The sequence below is a fragment of the Colletotrichum gloeosporioides genome, assembly GCF_011800055.1.
Source record: "Colletotrichum gloeosporioides strain Lc1 chromosome Unknown consensus_14, whole genome shotgun sequence".
NCBI lineage: Eukaryota > Fungi > Ascomycota > Sordariomycetes > Glomerellales > Glomerellaceae > Colletotrichum > Colletotrichum gloeosporioides.
This window is the reverse complement of record NW_025544659.1, coordinates 1-22,104: the sequence shown is the minus strand read 5'-3', so window position 1 is coordinate 22,104 and position 22,104 is coordinate 1. Positions and strand designations below refer to the sequence as shown.

At 40.2% G+C, this 22,104-nt stretch overlaps 7 protein-coding genes across 7 annotated transcripts; 2 read left to right on the top strand and 5 right to left on the bottom strand.

Annotated features, from left to right (window-relative positions):
* Positions 1-587: 587 nt before the first annotated feature.
* On the bottom strand, positions 588-1,427 carry GCG54_00014042 (uncharacterized protein; the record flags this gene model as incomplete). The annotated part of the gene is made up of 1 exon (XM_045413884.1): positions 588-1,427. The coding sequence occupies one exon, from the start codon at positions 1,425-1,427 to the stop codon at positions 588-590; it is 840 nt and encodes a 279-aa protein (XP_045268988.1).
* A 2,366-nt stretch (positions 1,428-3,793) lies between these two features.
* GCG54_00014041 (uncharacterized protein) lies at positions 3,794-4,739 on the top strand (the record flags this gene model as incomplete). The annotated part of the gene is made up of 2 exons (XM_045413883.1): positions 3,794-4,260; positions 4,313-4,739. 2 exons carry the CDS (start codon positions 3,794-3,796, stop codon positions 4,737-4,739), a joined length of 894 nt encoding a protein of 297 aa, XP_045268987.1.
* A 178-nt stretch (positions 4,740-4,917) lies between these two features.
* GCG54_00014040 (uncharacterized protein) lies at positions 4,918-5,634 on the bottom strand (the record flags this gene model as incomplete). The annotated part of the gene is made up of 1 exon (XM_045413882.1): positions 4,918-5,634. The coding sequence occupies one exon, from the start codon at positions 5,632-5,634 to the stop codon at positions 4,918-4,920; it is 717 nt and encodes a 238-aa protein (XP_045268986.1).
* A 624-nt stretch (positions 5,635-6,258) lies between these two features.
* Positions 6,259-6,843, top strand: GCG54_00014039 (uncharacterized protein; the record flags this gene model as incomplete). The annotated part of the gene is made up of 1 exon (XM_045413881.1): positions 6,259-6,843. The coding sequence occupies one exon, from the start codon at positions 6,259-6,261 to the stop codon at positions 6,841-6,843; it is 585 nt and encodes a 194-aa protein (XP_045268985.1).
* An 859-nt stretch (positions 6,844-7,702) lies between these two features.
* Positions 7,703-8,796, bottom strand: GCG54_00014038 (uncharacterized protein; the record flags this gene model as incomplete). The annotated part of the gene is made up of 2 exons (XM_045413880.1): positions 7,703-8,197; positions 8,257-8,796. 2 exons carry the CDS (start codon positions 8,794-8,796, stop codon positions 7,703-7,705), a joined length of 1,035 nt encoding a protein of 344 aa, XP_045268984.1.
* Positions 8,797-17,084: 8,288 nt separating this feature from the next.
* GCG54_00014037 (uncharacterized protein) lies at positions 17,085-19,251 on the bottom strand (the record flags this gene model as incomplete). The annotated part of the gene is made up of 3 exons (XM_045413879.1): positions 17,085-18,044; positions 18,315-18,978; positions 19,205-19,251. The coding sequence occupies 3 exons, from the start codon at positions 19,249-19,251 to the stop codon at positions 17,085-17,087; spliced, it is 1,671 nt and encodes a 556-aa protein (XP_045268983.1).
* A 1,061-nt stretch (positions 19,252-20,312) lies between these two features.
* Positions 20,313-21,398, bottom strand: GCG54_00014036 (Cytochrome P450 monooxygenase mpaDE; the record flags this gene model as incomplete). Its single annotated transcript, XM_045413878.1, has 1 exon — positions 20,313-21,398. The coding sequence occupies one exon, from the start codon at positions 21,396-21,398 to the stop codon at positions 20,313-20,315; it is 1,086 nt and encodes a 361-aa protein (XP_045268982.1).
* Positions 21,399-22,104: the final 706 nt, after the last annotated feature.

The following is a 22,104-nucleotide window of genomic DNA, read 5'->3' as shown; positions in this document are numbered from 1 at the left end:
TGCCAATCCTGGTATCGCGGCCGGGAAGACTACCACGTTTGCAGTTAGCTTGGGGCGCGACTGAGCGCTTGCTTTGGTCTGGATGTCTTGATGGAAAGCTTTCTGCGCTATTGAATTCCATTTCGCGTCCGGCCGTCCTATTGAGCGGGTTTTTTGTCTCCATAATTGTTCGCTAAACATGCTGGCTGCGGTCGTATGATTCGTGGACATTGTCGGACTTTCGGCTGGGAATAGGCTGGTGTGATGCTGGAAACACAAGACAAGCTTCCGGAGCAGTGTTCCGACTTGCGTGATATGAAGTCCCCGCGGAGGTGCTGCATGTCAAGGGCACAACAGTCTTGGCCATCAGCCCTATATGCACGAGAACATAACACATGAATATCTTCGCGACTTCATGGGATCGACCGAAAGGATGAGATGGGGTTGCGGAAGAACTCATGTTAGCGTATGGAACCAGGTGGGCCAGCTTCTTGACGCACGCGAGTTAACGGAATGAAACCACATACAAAGCTAACGGAGGCTAATTGAAAGAAAGGAATGATGGGATTGGCCATATTGTGGCCCCTAGATGTGAGCTAGTAGCTATTTTACATGTCTACCACCTTCAGACGGATGTTCTCGTCAACTAAAACCATTTGGGACGGCTCAACCAGGTCCCACTCATCTTGGTTGAGGGTGCTGGGCTCGCTGGCCACGATGGCATGGCGGCCATGATCATCCTTCGCGTAAAGATCCCTCTCTTCGTCAAGACTACCATCACCCTTGGTGTCGTCCGGATGCCCAGTGTACTTTCTGTTCATGGTGGACCCTGCCTTCATAGAATAGTATAGACTCGGAGCCTCTACACCGGCTGGGCTGGCGTATCTCAGAGCAACCATCTCAGAGCCAGAATTGATGACTAGATTCAGGGTGTTTTCGACCTTTGAGTTTCCCGCAAACTCTTTCTGCATATTCTCGACCATAACGATTGTTTTCCTCATCGCTTCCGCCAATTGATGGACGCCATACAGTGACGTCCAGTCCCCTTCTTCCCCGCAGAGCATGAACATGTACAGGGCCCCCAAATGCTCAGCATCCGTGGTGCCAAGAATCGCCGTTTGGTACCTCAGTGGGAGATACTGAAGAAGCGGCGTTCGGATCGAGGCAAAAGCGCCTACGATGCCGTTGTGCGCGAAGAGATGCCGTCCGAAGGTGAACGGGTGGCAGTTCGTCTGCACCACGGGCGTTAGCCCCGGTGCGGCTCGGACATGGGCAATGATCGCTGTCGTGCTGGTGCCGCGGGCAATACTCTGGAGAACGAGATCGTTCATGGGCGGACGGATGTTGGTGTACACGATAGGCCGAAGCAACTCTTTCCCACGGCCATGTTCTCCTGTCGCGAATTCTTGCTCGACGGTTGAGAACCATCCTACTCCGAATCCATCCATGTTGCTGAACGCATTCGGAGAGCCAGTGTCACTGGCAGCGGATACGGCCATTGACTTTTGTGGATCGAAAGAAGTATGACCGGATGGCAAGAAATGCTCATCGACTTAGCTTGTTAACATGTTGTCTGGCCCCCAATCTGCAGGCTGAACTCACCTTGCTTCACAACGGCATGACGGGGTCTGAGGATTAGATCCTCAAGGAGCTGAGGCTCATCTCCCAAATACGCGAACCAGCGACACATGTTAACACTCGACGAAGCTGTTCTCTGTCACTCGACGGATAAAGTAATTCAAAAGAGTTTCTGTTGTTGTGTATTCGATTACAGTCAGAAATTGCGCTGCTATTGCCTTAGGAAACTGAGGGTGAGCCTCTAGACCGCCCCTCTCTCTCCTATGTCATTCACGCTCGGGCTTGAGGCTTGTCTCACTAGCCATGCGAGGAGACACTGACGTCACGCACGTTAAAGTTCGAGTACCGCCTGTCACTTACTCACATAGATCTGACTCCAAATTCTGATCATTCAGCGTCGGTGTTCGTTCGCCGACTTTGCCCGAGACTACGAATGATTGAAAGACGACATGTTGTGAGATGTAATTTCGTCAAGTGGTAGTGCAAGAACCTAACAAATTGGGGGACGAATCGATTTGCGACGTTTCCAGGGCAACACGCAGGGCTGAAAACAATGCGAAAGATGAGATGGAATTAAAAGCAAATCGAGTAGTAAGAACGACCTTTGTCGTTTCCTCCAGGCGGAGTATGATGGCTTCTCGCGTCGCATGCTGACTCTGGCCCCGCCCCGGTCCGGAGCTCTGATCCTTCCGATACACGGCGGAGCCGAAGCTTTGACAGCTGGGAAAGCCCGCGTCGCGCTTAGCGACCGTACTTTGAAGGATTTCAAGACGCTTGAACAGAGAAAGACAACACCAGGTATTGCGGCGGCTAAGCGCCAACCTCGCCCCCAGGTTGCAAGTTGTTGCCCTGCGGACAACATCCGATGCTGACTGGCGCGGGACCATTCGCTAAGGGCAGCCACAAAGGCTTAGCTAAGGGCCGGAGCCTGTTGTCATGGTGGTTTGTTTCAAAGCGCGCATTACCACATACTCAAGCTAAGAGTCCTTTCATAAGTATGCCTTGGTGGCTGACCGTTTGTTTGGTGCGGAGTTGAGCAAGTGAGGATGAATGGCCTTGTCCGTACAAAGGGACTTCGGCGAGGTCCATGACGTAGGAGATCCATGATGACGGACACCCATTTGAATCGGAGACGCAGAAGCACAGCGGAATTGATAGCTACGTCCTCAGGCAGTCACGGAGTCTTGTAGACGAAGATTCCAGACTCTCTCGGCCTCAACATTGAGTGATGGGACGATGCCATCTCTCACTCGGGCGGCCGCTAAATGTTGCGGACTTGTCCTCGCACATGGAGTGAGCAGGGTTGTTTTGCCTCATTCGGACGCTGTCACGGATCAAAGCCTTATTGTGGGGATCAAGAAACCAGCTGAAAACCATTTCAAAGCAAGAGCATAAGGGAAGGATCACCAGAACTTGAACGGCCCAAGAATCTACCCATTATTTGGTACTTTTGTAGAGAGTGTCGGTGGAAGACTGGCACAATTCATCCTGCAGACGGCCGGCACTGGCCTAAAACAAACTGAGGGGAGAATCGGTTGGCCACTGCTGAAATTGGGGGGCGTTTGAGGCAGCACAATTATGGTTACTCGTGAAGCTTACTTTGCCCCAAAAAGCGCTAGGCTCGGCCAAGGGTCCGGATCCTTCGCGCCCAAAAGCAGCCCATCTTTGGCGCCGATCTCATCCCACAGAGCTCGTCCATTGGACCTTGAGGTCACTTCGGCGGCTGAGTCTCTTCCAGGGGCAGTGCCTTGCTTTGCCCTCATTGCTTGCCCTCTCTCCGAATATTGCAGTTTCTGCTGCCAGCACCCGATGCTATTCCAAGATGGTACCGTTATTACGTCGTGAGACTAGGTAGGCCCCGGCCAGCCTCCCACCTCTTTGCCGCCAGCCCTACCGGCCCAGACGGTGGATGGAACGAACTGGCGTCCATATTGTGTCCTAGACTTGTGTAGCTTAGCTAGTACATCTACTGCTTACAGCCCCCTCGCGACCCCCTGATCCGCGCGATGGCACGTCTTGTCAATCCTTCAAGTCACTCTCTCCTGCTCTCCCGCCGTCTCTTCTGCCCTTTTTCTTTGTCAATCCCTCTCCGGTCTACAAGCACCTCAAACATTTCTGCCTGCTCTTCCTTGTCACTGTCAACCCACCCCGGACTACCCGGGTGAATCACCCTTCAATTTAAGCATCTCCCTTCCCACTCCGATTCTCAGACGACCGCCCTTCTCTTGTGTTTGAGATGGCATCTCTGCATCCGCACGACCACTTTTACTCAGGTAGAACAAGCGGTTACAGCAGCCACTCCGTGTCGCCCGAAGCCGAAAAGATGCTCAAGAACCCGAACGGCTCTCCGGGCCCCGAGTCCGGTGCCATTCCCGACGGACTGGAAGTGAATCAGGGCATGGATTTCAACAACGCGCCCCAGCCGTATTATCCCCAGTCGCAGCACCAACCCGCACCGTACTATGACCACCATGCGACGTCGCCACAAACGCAGTACACGCAAACAACCTACACGAATAACCACACCCCCGTCGGCGTGCCACCGGCAGGGGAGAAGGGCGACCCGCGTGATGGGAGGATATGCGGCCTTCGCAAACCTACCTTCTTCTTGATGCTTGTGTCCCTCTTCCTCCTCTGCGCCTTGATCGCGGTCGCCGGTGCGCTTGGAGCTGTGGTAGCACAGAAGAACTCAGAGCTAGCAAAGTACGTCTCGTCGGCTTTCCTCCATTTATTACAGGAACTAACGTTGTCGCAGAGCCACGGCATCTGCCGCTGCCGCATCATCCAGCACATCGACACCCTCCGGAACAGCCAACGCCGTTCTCGACCTCAGTAAACCCGCCCCAACTGACACGGCTGTCAAGAAGGGGGAATGTGGCACCAGCTCAAGCAAGCCGACATGGGAAGTCCCAGGAACGAATCTTACCTTCGAAAAGGATTGCGGCAGCGACTACATCTACAACGACATTGGCAAGGTGCCGACCACAAACATCGAGGAATGCATCCGACTCTGTGCTGTCTTCAACGTTAATAAGCAAACTGAGCTCGGTCGCTGCGCCGGTATTGTTTATCTCTACAAGGATGACCAGGGCAACGATGACCCATATTGCTGGTTGAAGTACACCAAGAACACCAACCAGATCTTGTCAAAGGACTACACGGAGTCAGCATGGATTGTATAGCGAAGACGCCTGCTCATGAGATGATGACGATGTTTCTAGACTGTATTATACCCTTTTGCATCAGCGAACGAAGAATTGAAGATGATCTGTATGCCCCGCCTGCCTCGTTCATTCACAATATCCATGACGACGATCGCCAGCACTTGACCCCAGGCTTGTCCCGCGATGCTTGCGCACCTCAATTCGACCCTCCCCCGAGAAAGAGGACACGCTTGAATGCAAACATGTTTTCAAATGTGCAGAATTCCGGCGCACCCAACTCAAAATTCCTGGGCATCTCCTCAAGATGACTGAGTAGGAGAGCCTCAAGCTCTTGGTTCTGCTCGCTTGTCAGGTGTCGGAGCAGGTATGCAACGCTGAGGTGAAAGCCATATCCATCGTGTATCGGGTGCCGGATTTTCAGCTTGTCTGCGAGTCTGTTCCTCAAGGATCTGAGTCGCTCCGTCTCGGCCGGCGTGCGCCCGTCAAGCCGGACGCCGATGCCGATTTCGAGTGGGTCAAACCCCCTCACCGTCATTTTGTACGGGGGCGCATGCTCATCTTCGAGATCAAATGCACCCAGAGCTTTCTCAAATCTAGAATTGGACTCCTCAAGAGGGGCTTCGAGGGGTAGATCAGATGGCCAGTATCCAGGTTTCCGAATTTGATCACACACGCCTTCGAACATTGTCATGTGGACGCTCGTCGCTGGTAGGAGGGTGATCAAAGAGGCGAACTTGCTGGCTGCGAGCTTGTCGCTGAGCTTCTGCATTGAGACGTAGAGAGGATCGGACGGGGAAAGGTGACAGACGATGGTGTTTCCTGGGAAGGCCTGAACCGCCCCGTCGGGAGCGAACTTGCTGGGAACCCCGGCCGGGTACAGGGGACGTTCGACGTGGGGTTGCAGGTGAGCCATGATGTGGCCGTAGCTTTTGTACGTTTGTTCGCAACAATATGGTGCTTTGATATTGCAAAGTCGAGATAATTGCCTAGCTGAGAAACTGAGGGGAGGCAATGTCTGAGCCGGGCTTGTTGTTGCATCCTCCGATTGATGGGCAGCTACCCACGTGGGCAAATCATACGCGCATCACACGCTGTGGCTGCTGCATGTGGCTGGAACAGTACCAAGGAAGCTTGTGTGGCCTCAGTCTTTACTGACACCACCGTCTCTCGGGGTCCAGCTGTCAAGATCCCTCCGGGCCCCGATGGGAGGCCGGCACCGGTTGAAGGGGAACGATGGCGGGTGGTTCCTAATTAACTTAGGAATTGTGTGGTCCATGAGGTGCTTTTCTGCACAGGGGCTGATAAGCAACGTTGCGTGCTGACTACCTTATCGCCTACAGCGGCACTTTTGTATGAAGAGTCATTTGATGACACATATTAAACCACAAGTAGTCCTCCGCAGAATGACTGTTCTCTCGCGTCTTTTAAGAAAAAACGTCGACCAAGTTCATTGACATTGTGCAAAGACAATTACTTTTGGGCTCACGACAACTCACCTCAGGGCGAAGATTTCGGTCGCGTCGACTTGGCATGCAACATGGCGTCCTCATCTGATCTGCCCACGCCTATTCTCACCCTCTCAAAAAGCATTCTCCGACCCTACCACCCTTCGGATGCACCATCCGTGGCCAAAGCAGCAAACTCCAAGGCCGTCGTCGTTCATCTCCGCAACCAGTTTCCGCACCCATACACCCTCGCCGACGCCGAGAGTTGGATCTCAATGAACCAGACACCTCCGTACCGCAGCTGGGTCATCATTTGCCCCACATCGGGCCGAGCCATGGGTAGCATCGGTATCATCCCCGGCAAAGACGTGTATTTACGGGGTTACGAGTTGGGATACTGGCTGGGCGAGGAATTTTGGGGGCAAAAAGTCATGAGCGAGTTGGTTCCTGCGTTCGTGAAGTGGATGTTCGACGGAATGGGTGAGGAAAAGGCCGAGGTAGAGAGGCTGTGGGCTGGTGTGTTCTCTGAGAACAAGGCGAGCCAGGCTCTGCTGAAGAAGAGCGGGTTTCAGCTTGAGGGCAGGCTTAGAAACGCGGTGTTCAAGAACGGTGTCTTTATGGACGAGATGGTGTATGCCGTAGTCAGGGATGACCTGGCCGCCCCTGGTTCATCATGAGATGAAGAAACATCGCCTCTAGCGATCGTGATGTGGAGCGGCACAATTTGATTGTAACACCAACTCGACTGTGTACGGGAACAGTAGGCTGTCTGCAGCTAAAAGATCTCCGCCCTTGGGAATTGTCTACTCATATGTACAGCCAATCCATGCTGTCAATGTCTTGTATGTTCCCACCTAGCATTCTTGAGTAATAGGGTAGAAGTCAGAGATCTTCTTTTGAAAGTCTTTTGAAAGTTCTGTCCTCTCCAAGAATAGCAAATTTGTGTATGTTGTCTTCGGAAACCCGGCAGCACACCTGGTCCTGATTCCAATTGGGTTTAAAATATCCGTGGGCCTCATGGCAGGCCCGTCGCTTCTCGGGTCACGCGGCTCACAATGTCAATATCAGCTAGGGAATCATGGGCCGGAAGGCACGAGAGCCTACAATTCGCACCCACTGTCAAGTTTATCGAGTCATTAGAGAGGTCACAAAACTAATTTCTCTTCAACTGTTCACGAGGGCTTCGACATTGACACTCGAACCGAGTCAGGAAATGACAGCGAGGAGGCCATTATTCCTACTACTGGAGATAATAGAGTCATCGTGAAGTCCGAAGTTCAGCAGCAGGTTGGGGGAAAATGAGATGACTCTTCTGATCGTCGGGGACACGTGCAATGTTTACATTGGAGTCAGAACAGCAACAGTCCCCGACCTCTCTCGAACATTTATGTATGATTCGGTACCTTTCATTAGAACGTCTTCACGCTCGCAGCATTGTGGATAGAGAGTGATTTTGTAAAGCAATGATACGAATCCGACAGGCCAGTTATCGCTTCATATGGCGCTCCTACAATTTGGGGCTTTCTGAGCTTTTGCCTAGGTAGAGAACCAACCAGTGACGGCTTTAGCAGTTGGCTTCTTCTCGAACACGCTCCAGTCGTACCGCTTAAGCGACTCCTCGACACTCAGAAGTTCCTTCTTGTCCTCGTCAGTTAAGAGATCCATTCCTTCCACCACCGTAATCCCTTCCCATTTTGGGGGATAATTGTCGTGGAGCCATTGGAAGAATTTCCATTGAGAAAGCTGCTCTTGCGCCATCGAACCCCAAAGCTCAACGTAGCTTTCGGGAGAAATCTGCACGGCAGCAGTCGACCCATCTTCCGGAGCGAGGCCGGTAGCTCGCCCCCAGGCGGCGAGGTAAGACTCCATGGTCAGAGTTTCCACGTTGCATCGAACAAAGGAGCCCGGAGGCGGTGGGCTCTTCACTAGTCGTCGAACGAAGATGCCCCCGTTGATTGCAGGATCCCCAACGCATGGGTATGGTGTACTGGGAGGCGTTGGATACAAGGTGACATACTTCTTGGCGCTTGGCTTCAGGTCGGTCAGCACATGTCTTGATGACATCAAGCGGTGAAGGTCAATCCACTTACCACGTAGATAGGCTTGAAAATGTCGTAGAGCAATGCGTTGTTGGCGAAGACGGTGAAAACAGCGAATGTTGTCTTGGCGGCAAGGTCTGGCATTTCCTGCGTGACATACGTGACAATGCGCCCCTTTCCTTCAAGATGAGGACAGATCGCCTCTCCATTGGTAATCATGCTTGTGTGAGGCCCAGAACTAAACACGAGTCTTTGAAGCGACTGGTTCTTGGCTGCTGCACGTGCAATCCTCTGGCCCTGGGCAAACTCCAGCTCCAGAGACTTCTCATCTCCCAATTCGAAGAACGTCTCGTAGTAGTCGGTGAATGCAAAAATTGCCGTAGCGCCTTGAAAAGCCTTCTCGAGACTTTCTTCGTCATTGAGATTTGCAGAAACGACTTCGACGCCTTTCGCGGAGAGTGCCTTTGCCTTTTCGCTTGAGGTGTTTCTTGTGGTACCTCTCACCTTCCACCCTGCTTCGTTGAGAAAGGCGTTGACAACTCCTCCACCCTGACCACCGGTTGCGCCAATGACCACAATGAGATTAGACATGTTTGTAAATTGTTAAGATGACATGAAATAGGTGCTCAGTTTATTCATGCGTAGGCTGATGGGTTCTGTGAGTCATATATCTTCTGGCATCGCGTCCCCTTTATATGTATGGGGAGCTGCAATTAGTTGGCGGTTCTAAAGGGAGTTAGCTCTACGTTTAGTTTAAAACATATTAGTTTATATTGCAATACCCTCAATCTGAGCTACAGCCTCACTACCTGTCATATAACGTGTAGTATTATATAAGCTATATATATAGATATTAACCTATAATATAGACTACCTTTCTAAATAGTTACTCCTATAATATACCTTTATTCCTAATAACCTATATACCTATAATTTATAAGAGTTATAAACCTAGCTCTATTAATAGTTTAAATTACCTTTCTACTATAAGTTATATATAGGAAACCTATTCCTATCCTTTTTATTAATTCTTTTATTATCTTTATCTATTATATCCTCTATTAATAATAAAATTCCCCTTATAAGAGATATTCTTATATTAAGAAGTAATTAACCTATATAGTATACCTATTTTAAGTTTTATATATACTTAAGAAGCTTTTAGGACTATATTAACTTAGATATAAATAATTATACTAACTTTTTATAAGTAATTATAGTTCTAAAGATCTCTAAATTTATTACTAAGTATTAAACCTTTTTAAATATAAAATACTAAGAGGAATATAATAAGTAAATAAAGTAATATTTAGAAGAGGTTAAATATCTAATAGAGGTTACTAAGAATATACTAGAGAATACCTATTTAATTATAGAGATCTAAGGAAGTGAGGAAGAAATAAATATTATTCTTAATAAGTTAAGAGGATTATCCTCCCTCTTAAAATCTCTATAAATACCTTAAACTACTATTTATAAGGATATTAAGTTAGAATATAATATAGTAGTTAAGGATTATATAGTAACCTCTTTAGATTAATAAACCCTCTTAATATATTACTTTAACCTCTAAATATAAATTAATAAAATAGTTTTAAACCTTATTCTAATTAATACTAAATTAATTATTTTAAATAATAAAATTTAATTAGAAGTAACTTTATAAGTATTTATATATAAAATTAAAAGATAACTTATATTTATTATACTTATAGTTATTAATATAATCTATAAGAACTATCTTTATTTATTTAAGAAAGCTAATTTAAATATTAACCTCTCTATTTAATATATAGAGTAGTATTATTACTATATAGAAGTAAAGAGACTTAATATCTTAGAGATCTAAAGAGAATTTATATTATAAACCTTCTTTAAAATAGTTAGATATTAACTTATTTTAGATTAAGTTTATATTAAATTTATATAGTTTATTATAAATATTAGTTTAGGGTTTCTAATATATACTTTAAAGTAATATAAGATTATTTTCTTAGTTTTAGCTTATAAGTACTTACTTATTAAGAGGTTTTAGAGATTAAATATATTATTTATTACTTTAAGAGGGAGGTTTAATAACCTCTCTAATATATATCTTAATAGCTACTTATATAGAGAAGAGTATCCTTAAACTTTTAAGATTTATAGATACTTAGAATATATTTATAAGGGGTTCTATAAGTTCTATTAGATCTCTATAGATAATAATAAAACTTAGAAAATCTTTTTTAGACTTAATTAAAGTAAGTAGATAAATATTAAAGCTATAATTATATATAAAGGATAGATTTTAAACTAAATAAGTAATACTAATTATAGAAGAGGTAGCTTATATAGTAGAAAGAACTAATAGTATAAAAACTATAAGGGAAGAAGTAATTAGAATAGTAAATCTAATTAGAGGTTAAATACTAAAGTCCTATCTAATATTATAACTATAGTAATTAATTTATAAAGTCTTCCTAAAGTATTTATATTAAGGATATATTTACTTAATACCTCTACTTTACTATATATCTTCTTATATAATATAGTTTATAATAACTATAATACTATATATTTAATTAATAATAAATTACTATTACTAAATAACTTCTATATAGAGTTTAGTTTAGAAGATATTATAGAAGTAAGTATAACTTAGATTTTAGTTTTAGACTAGGGAACTTATATTCTTAAAGGGATTTTTAAAAACTAAGATAAATAAGTATTAAGTAACCTTATACTTAAGGATATTACTTATATTAAAGGTTTTTATATTAATATTATATCTAAAAGTTAACTTAATATATAGAAGATCTAGTTTTATAGACTTAACTATATTTTATATATAGGAAACCTTATTTAAAGTATAGTTATTATTATATTAATCTAAAAGTATAATTTAGTCTTCTTTAAATATAACCTCTTTTCTTTATACCTTCTTAAAAGTATATTAGTAAGTTTTATATATATTATTACTATAACTTAACTAATAAAAGCCCCTTATAGATAAGATATATATAACTATTATAGAGATTAGTTAGATAATATATACTTATAGTATTTTCGTTCTAGCTATTTAGACCTTAAGGCTCTTAAATATATAGTTAAAAATATTTAGAGGGTAAAGATATATAGCTTAATATAGATATAATATAAAATATATACTAGAACTTATATAAAGAAGGTTATCTTATATTTAAAATTAGAAAATAAAGTGATTTATCTATATTATTATATCTTCTAAGATATCTTTTATTACTTTTTTAAAGTGATCTTAGGAGCTTTTTATATCTTAATTATTAAGGATAAATACTTAAGTAAGTTATAGGGGTTCTTTTTAATATACTACTTATTTAAAGAAGTCTTTATAGTACTCTTCTACTTTAAATAATAGATTAAAAAGTAATATAGATTAGTGATTTATATTATCTATTAGGATAATAAAATAGCTATAATTACTATTAATAATAGTATATATTATTAATACTAAGTAAAAAATAATAGAATTATATTTAAGATACTTTTAGTAGATATAAAGGAGCTAGTAAGTAGTTTAGAGCGTACTAACTAAGAGGTAATCCTAAGAAGTATTAAGATATAAGAAGGGGCTAATCTTCCCTTAGAAATATAGCTAGAATTAACTCTTATAAGGATTTATCTTTTTAACTAATCCTTATAGTAAAAGATTAATTAGAAGTTACTAAATTAAATTAAAGAAGAATAGTATACTTAATACTTCTAGTAGTAAGTCCCTTTCTATATATCTATAATTAGGAGAGATTTTTAACTATACTAAAGATAGATATATATATATAGTTATTATATATACCTACTTAAAAAGGAATAAGAAAAAGGATAAAGAAGAAAGTATTATAAGGTATATCTATAGGGATATATTAGATACCTAGTTAGGTATATTAATAATATATATAACTTATATAGGATCTAAATACTTATACTTAAGAGAGTAATTATAATATATAATATATAGTTTAATAAGTTAAAGTTCTATTTAAAAGAGAATAAATATATAGTAATACTAGTTAAGATTATATATTATATTATTAAATAAGAACTAAAGTTTAAGTTATTTTTAAACTTAGTACTTAAGCTTTTAGGTATATAAGAATAAGCTAATAATATAATAGAAGATACTCTTAAAAAGTAAGAGACTTTAATTATATAGTTATAAGATATTATAATATATAAAGAGACCTAAAAAGAGTTTCTAAGAGATCTTCTTACTCCTAAATAAACTCTAAAACCTTAAGTTATAATTAGGAGCTAAAGAGGGGAAACTAATATACTAAATATATCTAATAATAAATCTTATAAATAAACTAAAGAAATTAAAAATATTTTAGAGGGGGATAATAATATTTATATTACTCTTAATAAAAATTAGAGTGAAAATAGTAGACCTTAAATTTAATTTAGAATATTAATACTAAATATAGATAAAGAAAAAAAAGTATTAATACCTCCTAAAGACCTTTCTAAATTAAAAGATAGAATATATAGAATTATAAACTAAGTATATAAAGTAAAAAGTTTAGAAGAGGCTCTAAAGAGAGCTTATAATTAAAAAGATTATAGAAAAGTAAGCTATTTAAGCTAATATAATTAATAATCTCTAGAGTAATTTAGAGACTTTATTTTATTTATTAATAATATCTTAAAGACCTATTCTAATATAACTAATAAGAAAAATAAATTAGAATAGCTATTCTCTAAAATTAAATACTAAGAAAAAGTCCTCCTTATTAAGAATTAATATACTTAGGAGGCCTTCTTTATAATATTTATATTAAATATAAAGAAAATAGTAGAAAAAAGTTCTTTTAAATATATAATACTTTACTTATATATATAAAGTTATATTAGAAGTTAGAAATAGGAGTATAATAATAAGGATTTAGAGTAAGATATATATATATTTAAGTTTTAATTACCTCTTTAAAACTAAAAAGAACTTCTAATACTCCTAAAATATCTATATAAATACTTTATAGAGGTAGTAAAACTTAAAATTAAAAAACTATAAGAAAAAGGAATATAGTAAAAAATTAATTAATAATCTATATAATTAAAACCTCTACTTTTAAAATAGGTTTTTATATATAAAGTTAATATAAATAGTAATCTAAAGTATTTTAAAACTAAGATCTATATATAAAGAGACCTCTAGAAAAAGAGTATTTTAGAAAATATATATATAGTAACTCTTATTATAAAAACATTTTATATTATAATAGCTCTAACTACTTAGTTTAATCTTAAAGTATAGTAATTTAATATAAATAATATTTTCCTAAATATAGAGAGGGATCTAAATAAACCTCTAATTTATTATTAACTTCTAAAGGGTTTTAAATATAAAGGAAAGTATATAAAGCTTAATAAAGCTTTATATAGTTTTAGAGATATACCTCTCCTTTAGTATAAATATTTCTTAGTAACTCTAAAGAAGCTAAGACTTACCTTAAACTTAGAATAGGTATATTTCTTTTAGGATCCTAAATATTAAGTTTTAGTTTTATTTTATATAGATAATATTCTTATTTTATAGATTACTCCTCTAAAATAAAATAAATTATTAATAAACTAAAAGCTAAATATAAACTTAAGGACTAAGGAGCTATTAAGTATTATTTTAAGATCTAAATAATTAGAAATTATATAGCTTAGAAGGTTTATTTAGTATATAATTTATATATTAAGAAAGTTACTAAGTATTTTAATCTTTAAGAGGGAATATATCTTATAACTTTATTACCCTTTAGGGAACTTAAAAAGAACTAGGAATAAACTCTTCTATATATATAAAAGAGTATTAAGAGAAAGTTAGTTCTATACTTTATTTAGTAATAATAATATATCTAGATATAGCTTTTATAGCTATATATCTCTTATAGTTCCTTATAAATCCTTTATTAGCTTATATAATAGTAGTTAATTAGATAATCTAATACCTCTATATAATATATTTCCTTATTCTTTATTTTAGAGATATAAGAGGTATATAAGTTCTCTAAATTATAGGTAATACCTTATTTATTAATAATAAAGAAATATAAAGATTAGTTTAAAAATATATTATATTCCTCTTTAAAAGTATAATATATTAGAAAGCTATATATTAAAATACTATTATAATATTTATAATAGAAGTAAGGCTTCTAAGCTTTAAGAATACTATAAAAAAAATAATAGTACTTAAAAGATTTTTCTAAAATATAGTATTAAATATAAGAAAAAATACTTAGAAGATTAACTATAATAATTAATAAATAATATAACTTATAGTTAGTAATAGAGAATATATTATAATATATCTCTACTATATAGATATTTAGAACATATAGTTATAATAGGAGTTCTAAAAGGGTAGTTTTAATATAGCTTATATACCTATAAACTTAATATCTACTAATAGTTTTATAAAGAACTTTTCTAGAAGTAAGTTTAAATACTTTTATATACTACTAAACCTAGTAGATATATATATATTTATTATAAGGGATATAAAGTAGGAATAGTAAGAAATAAAGTAGTATAGTAACTAGAAAGTCTATATTTAACCTTATAACTAGGAAGCTTAATTTAGTTTATAAGAACCTAAAAGTAAGTTTAAAAAGCTTAAAAGTAAATATTATTTTAAGCTAAAGTTTTAAATATATATAAAAACCTCTAAATTTAATAATAAAGCTTAGCTCTAATAAGTATAAGAGGTAGTAGTAAATATATCTAACTAGCTTTATTAGTATTAAGCTAAAGTAGCTATAAGGAGTCTACTAACTATAATAAGGTTAAAGGGGACTTTTTATTTACTATTAGGTAGAGAGAAGATAATAAGTATAATATTAAGGGTAGTAGATATAATAGGAGGGGTAGTAAATATAATAAGTATAATAGGAACTAGAGGAGGAGTAAGTATAAGAATAGGGGTAACTAGAGGTATAAGAATAAGTATAGTAAGGGTAAAGGCCTTAGTAATATTACTTTAAATAAAGGTAAGGGTATATTAAATATTAGCTCTCTAGTAATTAAGATCCTATATTTAAAGTTAGTAATAGATTAAAAAGGGCTTCTAAAACTTAAAAACTACTTCTAAAGTTAAGAGATATTTCTAAAAGGGTATTATATTTATAGCTTAGTTAGTAGAGTTAGACTTTATAACTTCTTAGAGGTAATAAGTAAAAAGTATTATAATAAGTATTAGAGGGATATAAGGGTAGCTATAAGAGGTAGAGGTATATAATATATATTAATTCTTCTTATAGTACTTTATACTAGAGGTATTAGTAACTATAGGTATAAGGTTATAATAATAACTTTAGGTCTTACCTATAAGGGTAAACTTAAGGTACTCCTTATAAGGAACCTTATAGTAGAGAGGTCTTTAGGGAGCTATTTCTAAATAATTAGTATAATACTTCTAATAACTAAAATACTTTAGATAGTATATATATAGGGTATTATACTTACCTTTATTTTTAATTTCCTTAATAATAGGATAGGGGGGATAGGGGGGGGGAGGTATAAGGGGGCTAGGAGGTATAATAAGTTCTTTATTATTATTATTATTATTAGAGATAGGGGGGAGGCTATTAGTAATAATAGTAGTAATATTAGTAGTAGCTTTCTTATACTTATATACTTTATATATATAGGTAGTAGTTTTCTTCTTAGAGATAGGTATTATAAATTCTATTTATTAAATAGTTAGTAAAAGTTCTAATAATTATATTAATTAATCTAATAATTATTTTAATAATATATAAGTATTATAATAAGTAATTTAAGATTTTTAAAAACTTACTTTTATAAACTATAGGTAGTCTAAGGAAGAAAAATTTAATTATAAGAGGGTATAAGAGGTTTTATTTACCTCTACTACTTATACTTAATAGTTTATACTAACTATATTAGGAAATTTTATTAATTCTAAATATATTTATAACTTACTTTAATAACTAAGTAACCTTATTAAGTACTCTTATATTCTATAAATATAACTATAAATATTAATTTTATTTATCTATTTACTTTATTACTTTAAAAGTTATTTTTATATATTTTATATAATAAATTTAGATAGGTTTTAGGTATATAGTAGTGAGGAATAGGTTTTTTAGCTATCTATAATATTTAAGGGGGTATATTATAATACCCTTAATCTAAGCTATAGCTTTACTACTTATTATATAATATATAGTATTATATAAGCTACGCGTATAGATATTAGCCTGTGATATAGACCACCTTTCTGAATAGTTACTCCTATAATATACCTTTATTCCTGATAACCTGCGCGCCTGTAACTCGCAAGAGTTTGAAAACCAACTGGTACATCAAATTCGCCACTCGGCTAACTAAGATGGTTCAGAGTTCGAGAAAATACTATAGGATTCATTGGTTTGCCGCATGAACTCCCTCGGCACGCCGGTATATTCTCAAAGAATTTGTAGCTTAGTTAGTACTAGGAAAAGACTGTTAATCACGTACAATTCGACTGTACTTGATAGCCGTGACTTTCGGCAGATGTGGCGGTGGTTATCGGCACTCGGCAACCATCACATAACCGAGGCGAATTGGCAGGGGACGGGGCTCACTGGGCCAAAGTCCGTCATTCAAACGCTGCCGACTAATTTGTCATATTCATGTTGTGACACTAACTCAGTCGATGCTATAATCAACCATCGTCATCTTCTAAGTTACTGAGGAAACTGTGCATGATCATTACAAAGAACGAAGCAACGAGCTATCCACCTCCCATTGCCTCACGCAGCCTTTTGATCCCAAAAAGTTAAAGGTGAGGCATGAATTTCATTGGACACACCAGATTTGAAACGCCCTGAATCTTTAAATATCTGGACATTATGGCAGTGCACCTATATGCAGCCATTCATGGTTTCAAAGACATCGAAATCCATTTCCAGAATGTCCATCAACGAAAACCCGGAGTCTGACATTTGCTCAAAAGGCATCGAATCCGCGGCTCCTGCTGCATGAACTGACAGATCGTCCGACTGTATTTCCGCTAGACCCAAAATGACCATATTCTCGCAAAGGCTACGCGGAAAGGGAAACAGGTCATCAACATGTTTGCTGACAGCCCTTGCTACCCACGGGGCGCATGACGCAGGGCCATCGTTCTGGTGGTAATTGGCGGGAGGCTCCCTACCCTCAGCATTCAATTGAAGCCCCTGAACCCTTTTGAGCACTGATCTCGGCCCGCCATACTTGGTACACATGGTGCGTAGCACGGAACAAATGCTATCGACGCCATTGTTGCGAATGACCTCTTTCTCTGGCGACTGCGGGCGCTGGAAAACCAACACAATTGCTGCAACTAAAGCCAAGAATCCATTGATACTGAGCAGATGAACGGCTTGTTCTCTGCAGTGTATTTCTTCGTACAGATGAGCAACGCAAGACGCTGCCACAATAGAGGCGGGGGAAGTCCGCCACGGGGAATGGCGGTCTTTGCTGAGCATCTGAATGAGTATGATCGTCGTCAAATAGTGGATATGTAACTCCGAAGTGAGACGGTGAAATGGTCTTCGGGTTCCGTTTTGGTTGTGAAGTCGCAACTCCTCTGGCAGACCTCGATACCAATTACATAGCGATGCTATTATTCCTTCAACTTCATGCTCAGAGGGGACCCCCTTTTTGGTGTTCAATTCTGCAACAATACGAACAACGTTCATCAGTCTCGTGAAATGAAGAGAAACCATGGCAGATACACCTTCAGCGGCGAAGTCTGAAGCCGCGAGGGGCTGCACGTCACAATCCTCCAGCTTCAGAGAACGCGGGCGGCCCCAACAGGCAACCATAAGTGTTTCAGTATTCTGTGGGAGATCAGTGAAAAGTCTCAGTTAGATGGAAAAAAGTGCTTCGTTTGAACTTGGATTGTAGAAAGAGATGTTAAAGGTGACCGTCGGGTCTTCGTTCCAAAACAAACAAGTGACACAAAACAGAAGCCAGACTCATTAAGTAAGAGTAAAAGGGAAGGATGCACGCACGTTCAAGTACCAGAAGATCCGTCGAAGACATCCGGCGTTTTCGTTTTCTGCGCAACTTGACTGCGTATGCACGCCCATTTGCGTCGCTAACCGCACTGCCATCCCTGTCCAATGCCACGGCCCATGAAGCGTAACCCGATACGGAGAGGCTGGAGCCCAGCATGACAGAAGGCAGAACGTCTTCAGCAGGGTCATATTATCATTTTCGAAATCGATGTAAAGTAGAGCTTGAATCTTTTCGTAAAGGGAATAACTCAGTTGCAGGCTGCTGGAATCATGACGCATGAGGCTGCCGACGAGACACACCGCTAACTGAAGCAGGATCGACGAGTTCTCGTCCGCGAGGTCTTTGCAATCAACGACGGGACAGTAAGGAAGGACATTTTCAATGAAGCTGTCCGTCAAAGCTTTTCTCAGCGATGGAGCTGGGAGGATATTCGCCTGTGTCGCGCCCAAAATGATATCTCTAGCCTGGAGAATCCGTGGCTGAAGGCCATCATGCATGGCCATTGGCTGGGTGATTGAGTCGTATGACAGGACGGAGCTGTGGGAAATGAATCCTTCCGACTGGTAGGTCCGAGTGCTGGAGTCGGAAGACGGCGTTGGGATGATCATCTGCGCCCCAATCTCATTCTCTATACTGACACTGCCGAGGCCGGAGGGAGGCAGTGGCACAATCGGCACAGTCGGCGATGTCGGTAGTAGTGCCTGACCGTGCCGTGTGATGATCTTCCGTCTCTTTCTAACGCCATCGCGTCGACTGTAACAGCCGCGCGGTCAGCATTTCTCCGTGGAGCAACTCTGAGAGAATGGGGCAATCTTGCATGCATTGGACACCAGAGCGGCGACAGTTTCGGCATTTATCATCTGGACTGCTTTGGAGATCGCATTTGACCTGGCCATACGGTGGTCAGACAACGGTTTCTCGCAGATATTAAAGTATACGTTGGGGACGACACACCTTTCTAGAATGACATTCAACGCACACGACGTTGGCACGCTCTCGCACCGTTCTAGCCGTTCTAGAATCCATGTTAGAGTTCGAGCCGACGATGATGAAATGTAGGGATGTCCAAGTGCCGAGCCCGCAGGAATCAGACTGCTATTTCAACCTTACCCACCAATGCTAGCGTGGGAGCCGGCGTGGGAGCCGAAGCTACTAAAGGCGCCCTGTTTCCATTCAGTCAATTTGCCCGACGGATTGACAGCAATCCCGCCTCCGTTCTTTAGTTTCTATGATTGAGATTCATTCGTGGAGCCTTTCATCTGACAAGTCTTTGTTGCGACTTCCTTGGTGGTTTCAACCCAGATGTTTCTACTCGAATGAGGACATGACCCAAACACTTTGGCTAGACAATAATTGCGTTCAACCGTAAAAAGTCCAACTCGGACCAACTTGCCAAGGACCTGGGAAGCCGCACAAGCTCCGCATTCCACAGCGGCTGCGAGTACGAAGCCTGCCATTCATCGAAACAGCCGATTGGTCCACGAGCCGAGAATGTCAACTCCAGAAGAGGTGTCCACACATGAAGGAAGAGACGTCAACCTCGGACTACAACAATGTTTAATAATCCTTCCCAAAGATTTTCAGGTTGGTTGTGTATAAAACGGGGTCGGTGATGGTTACGCTGCAACATAGGAGGAAGACAAGAAATGGTTGTACTATTTACTTCTTATTCGTGGCAGTAAATCACACATACTAACACAAGCAGTCATGTATGATGACGTCGCTCCCACAGTCAGGCATACTGCTGGAAGCGGAAGAATTCCAAGACTATGGTGGCTGGATCCTGGGCATCTGGGACAGAAATTCTGACAATAGACTCTAGCAAGGATTTTGATCTCAGCGATCATTCATTTCAGATCCATTCTGGTAGCTTCTTTCATTCACTTAAATCACTCTGCATCTTGGTATTGATTGAAAGTGCGACGAGCCATGGCAGTCTGCAGCATCACATCAAATCCATCGTTAAGGTGTCCAATGGTTATTTGGATATCTTTTTATTTGAATCGATCTTTTTAAATCTCTTTCTATTCTACTCTATGTCAAGTTGTGTGAAGAAGAACTGCAAAACCTCTGTGTCCGCATCGAGTTTACGGCTCTTCGTTCTGACCCACATCAACCGCATCCTTGAAATCACTCAAGAATAACCATCTACTCTGCCGAGCCCAATCTTGTCGCAAGAAGTCATTCGCATACTCCGGAAATGTCTTAATAACGTCCTTCAAGTGGCTGTCATGCGCGATCACAACAAGAGTGTTGCCGCTTCCATCAGCTTCAATGATCCGGTCGACAGTCTCTTCGGCGGCATCTGGGTCGCCGAAGAGCATACCAGGTCGATGAACGCCATAAAACGGCTTAGTCGTGTCTTCTTCCTGGAGGATAGGCTTGAAAAGTGCGCCAGGACAAGGCATCTGACTCCCCCGAAGAAACGGATGTGGCGATATCTCGTCGGGCAGAGGATGATATTTGGACGGTCTCATCTCGGCACTGTGGTGGCAAGTGTCCGCGCCCATGAGGATGAAGCTATCTGGATTGGTAGTCACCCGCGCAAGAGCGTTGACATGACCAACGGTATGGCCTGGCGCGTCTAGGACGTAGAAGCTTCCGTCGCCAAAATAGTCAATGGCGGGGAATTCGCCGACTCTGATGGCGGATTCGGCGAAGCTTAGTTCACGAAGTTCGCGGCCGGCGAAGTCGGAATCCAAGAGAGGTGCGCCCGGGTTGGTAGGGTAGCCCGGTGTTAGGATCTTCTTGAAACCCGGTCCTACTATCAAGGCGGTGCTTTTCGGGAATCTGCTTGGGTCCCCGATGTGATCCCAGTGCCAGTGGCTCCAGATAATGCCTTCGATTTCGTCTGCTTGAATCCCACCTTCCTCGAGTATATCTCTAACGTCTTTGTCGACGCTGCAAGTTGTGCCGCTCTCTTTGAACCATTGCTGAATGGGCGGGGCTAGGTTTTCGAAGTCCTTGCGTACTCCGAGATCGAAAAGAAGCTTGCGACCAGAAGACGGGTGTTCCACCAGAAAGACATAGGCGGGACATTGAAGCCAGGTGTGACCTTTGATGGTATGCGATACCATGCCTTCGATGCTGCAGCTAACCTGGGATGTCGAGTCAATCACTCGGACATTGACGGTCGAGATGGACGGTGGTACGTGAAACTTTGATAAAGGCATTTTGGCTAATTCCCACGATAAAACAAATGTCGCAAGTATCGCGGCTACAGCAGACAAAGTAAAGCATGGATAGTAATCTACTGGTTTTTTTTTTTTTTTTCAAAGCCCAGTAATATATCCTCTACGGCGTTCTTTCTGCAAGATAATCTTGGTCCACACCGCCCGTCGTCCTGTTCCAGCAGTGGGTATCCGGCATTCGGTACTCGGCATACAGTATCCCTACCGGCCTGATTGGCGATCGGTCAACGAAACCGACCGCTCATGCAAAGAGGAGAATTTGTTAACATAAAAGGGGTGTGCTACATCTGGCTACTGGCGATGAAGATGGGGACTAATCCATAAGGGGGAAATATGAATGATTAGGAAAAAGATAGTGACGAGTTTTTAAACGTTATAGTGAAATAGTTATAGGCCTAGTAGCTGAGAGCTATACAACGTAGCAGCGTATATACGCCTAAGGGTATATAGAGCTACTATAGCTATATAACTCTATAGTTTTAAAGTTTATAATCTTAAAAGAAAAAGGAAAGGACTTCTTATTTATTTTATAGATCTAAAATAAAAAGAATAGGATTAAAAGTTTAAAAATCTACTAAAAAATAAATAAATTCTACTTCTAATTTATAAAGATTAATAATAATATCTAAATTAATTTCTTATTTCTTAAAAGGGGTTAGTAATTTAACTTCTAAATATTAAAAATATT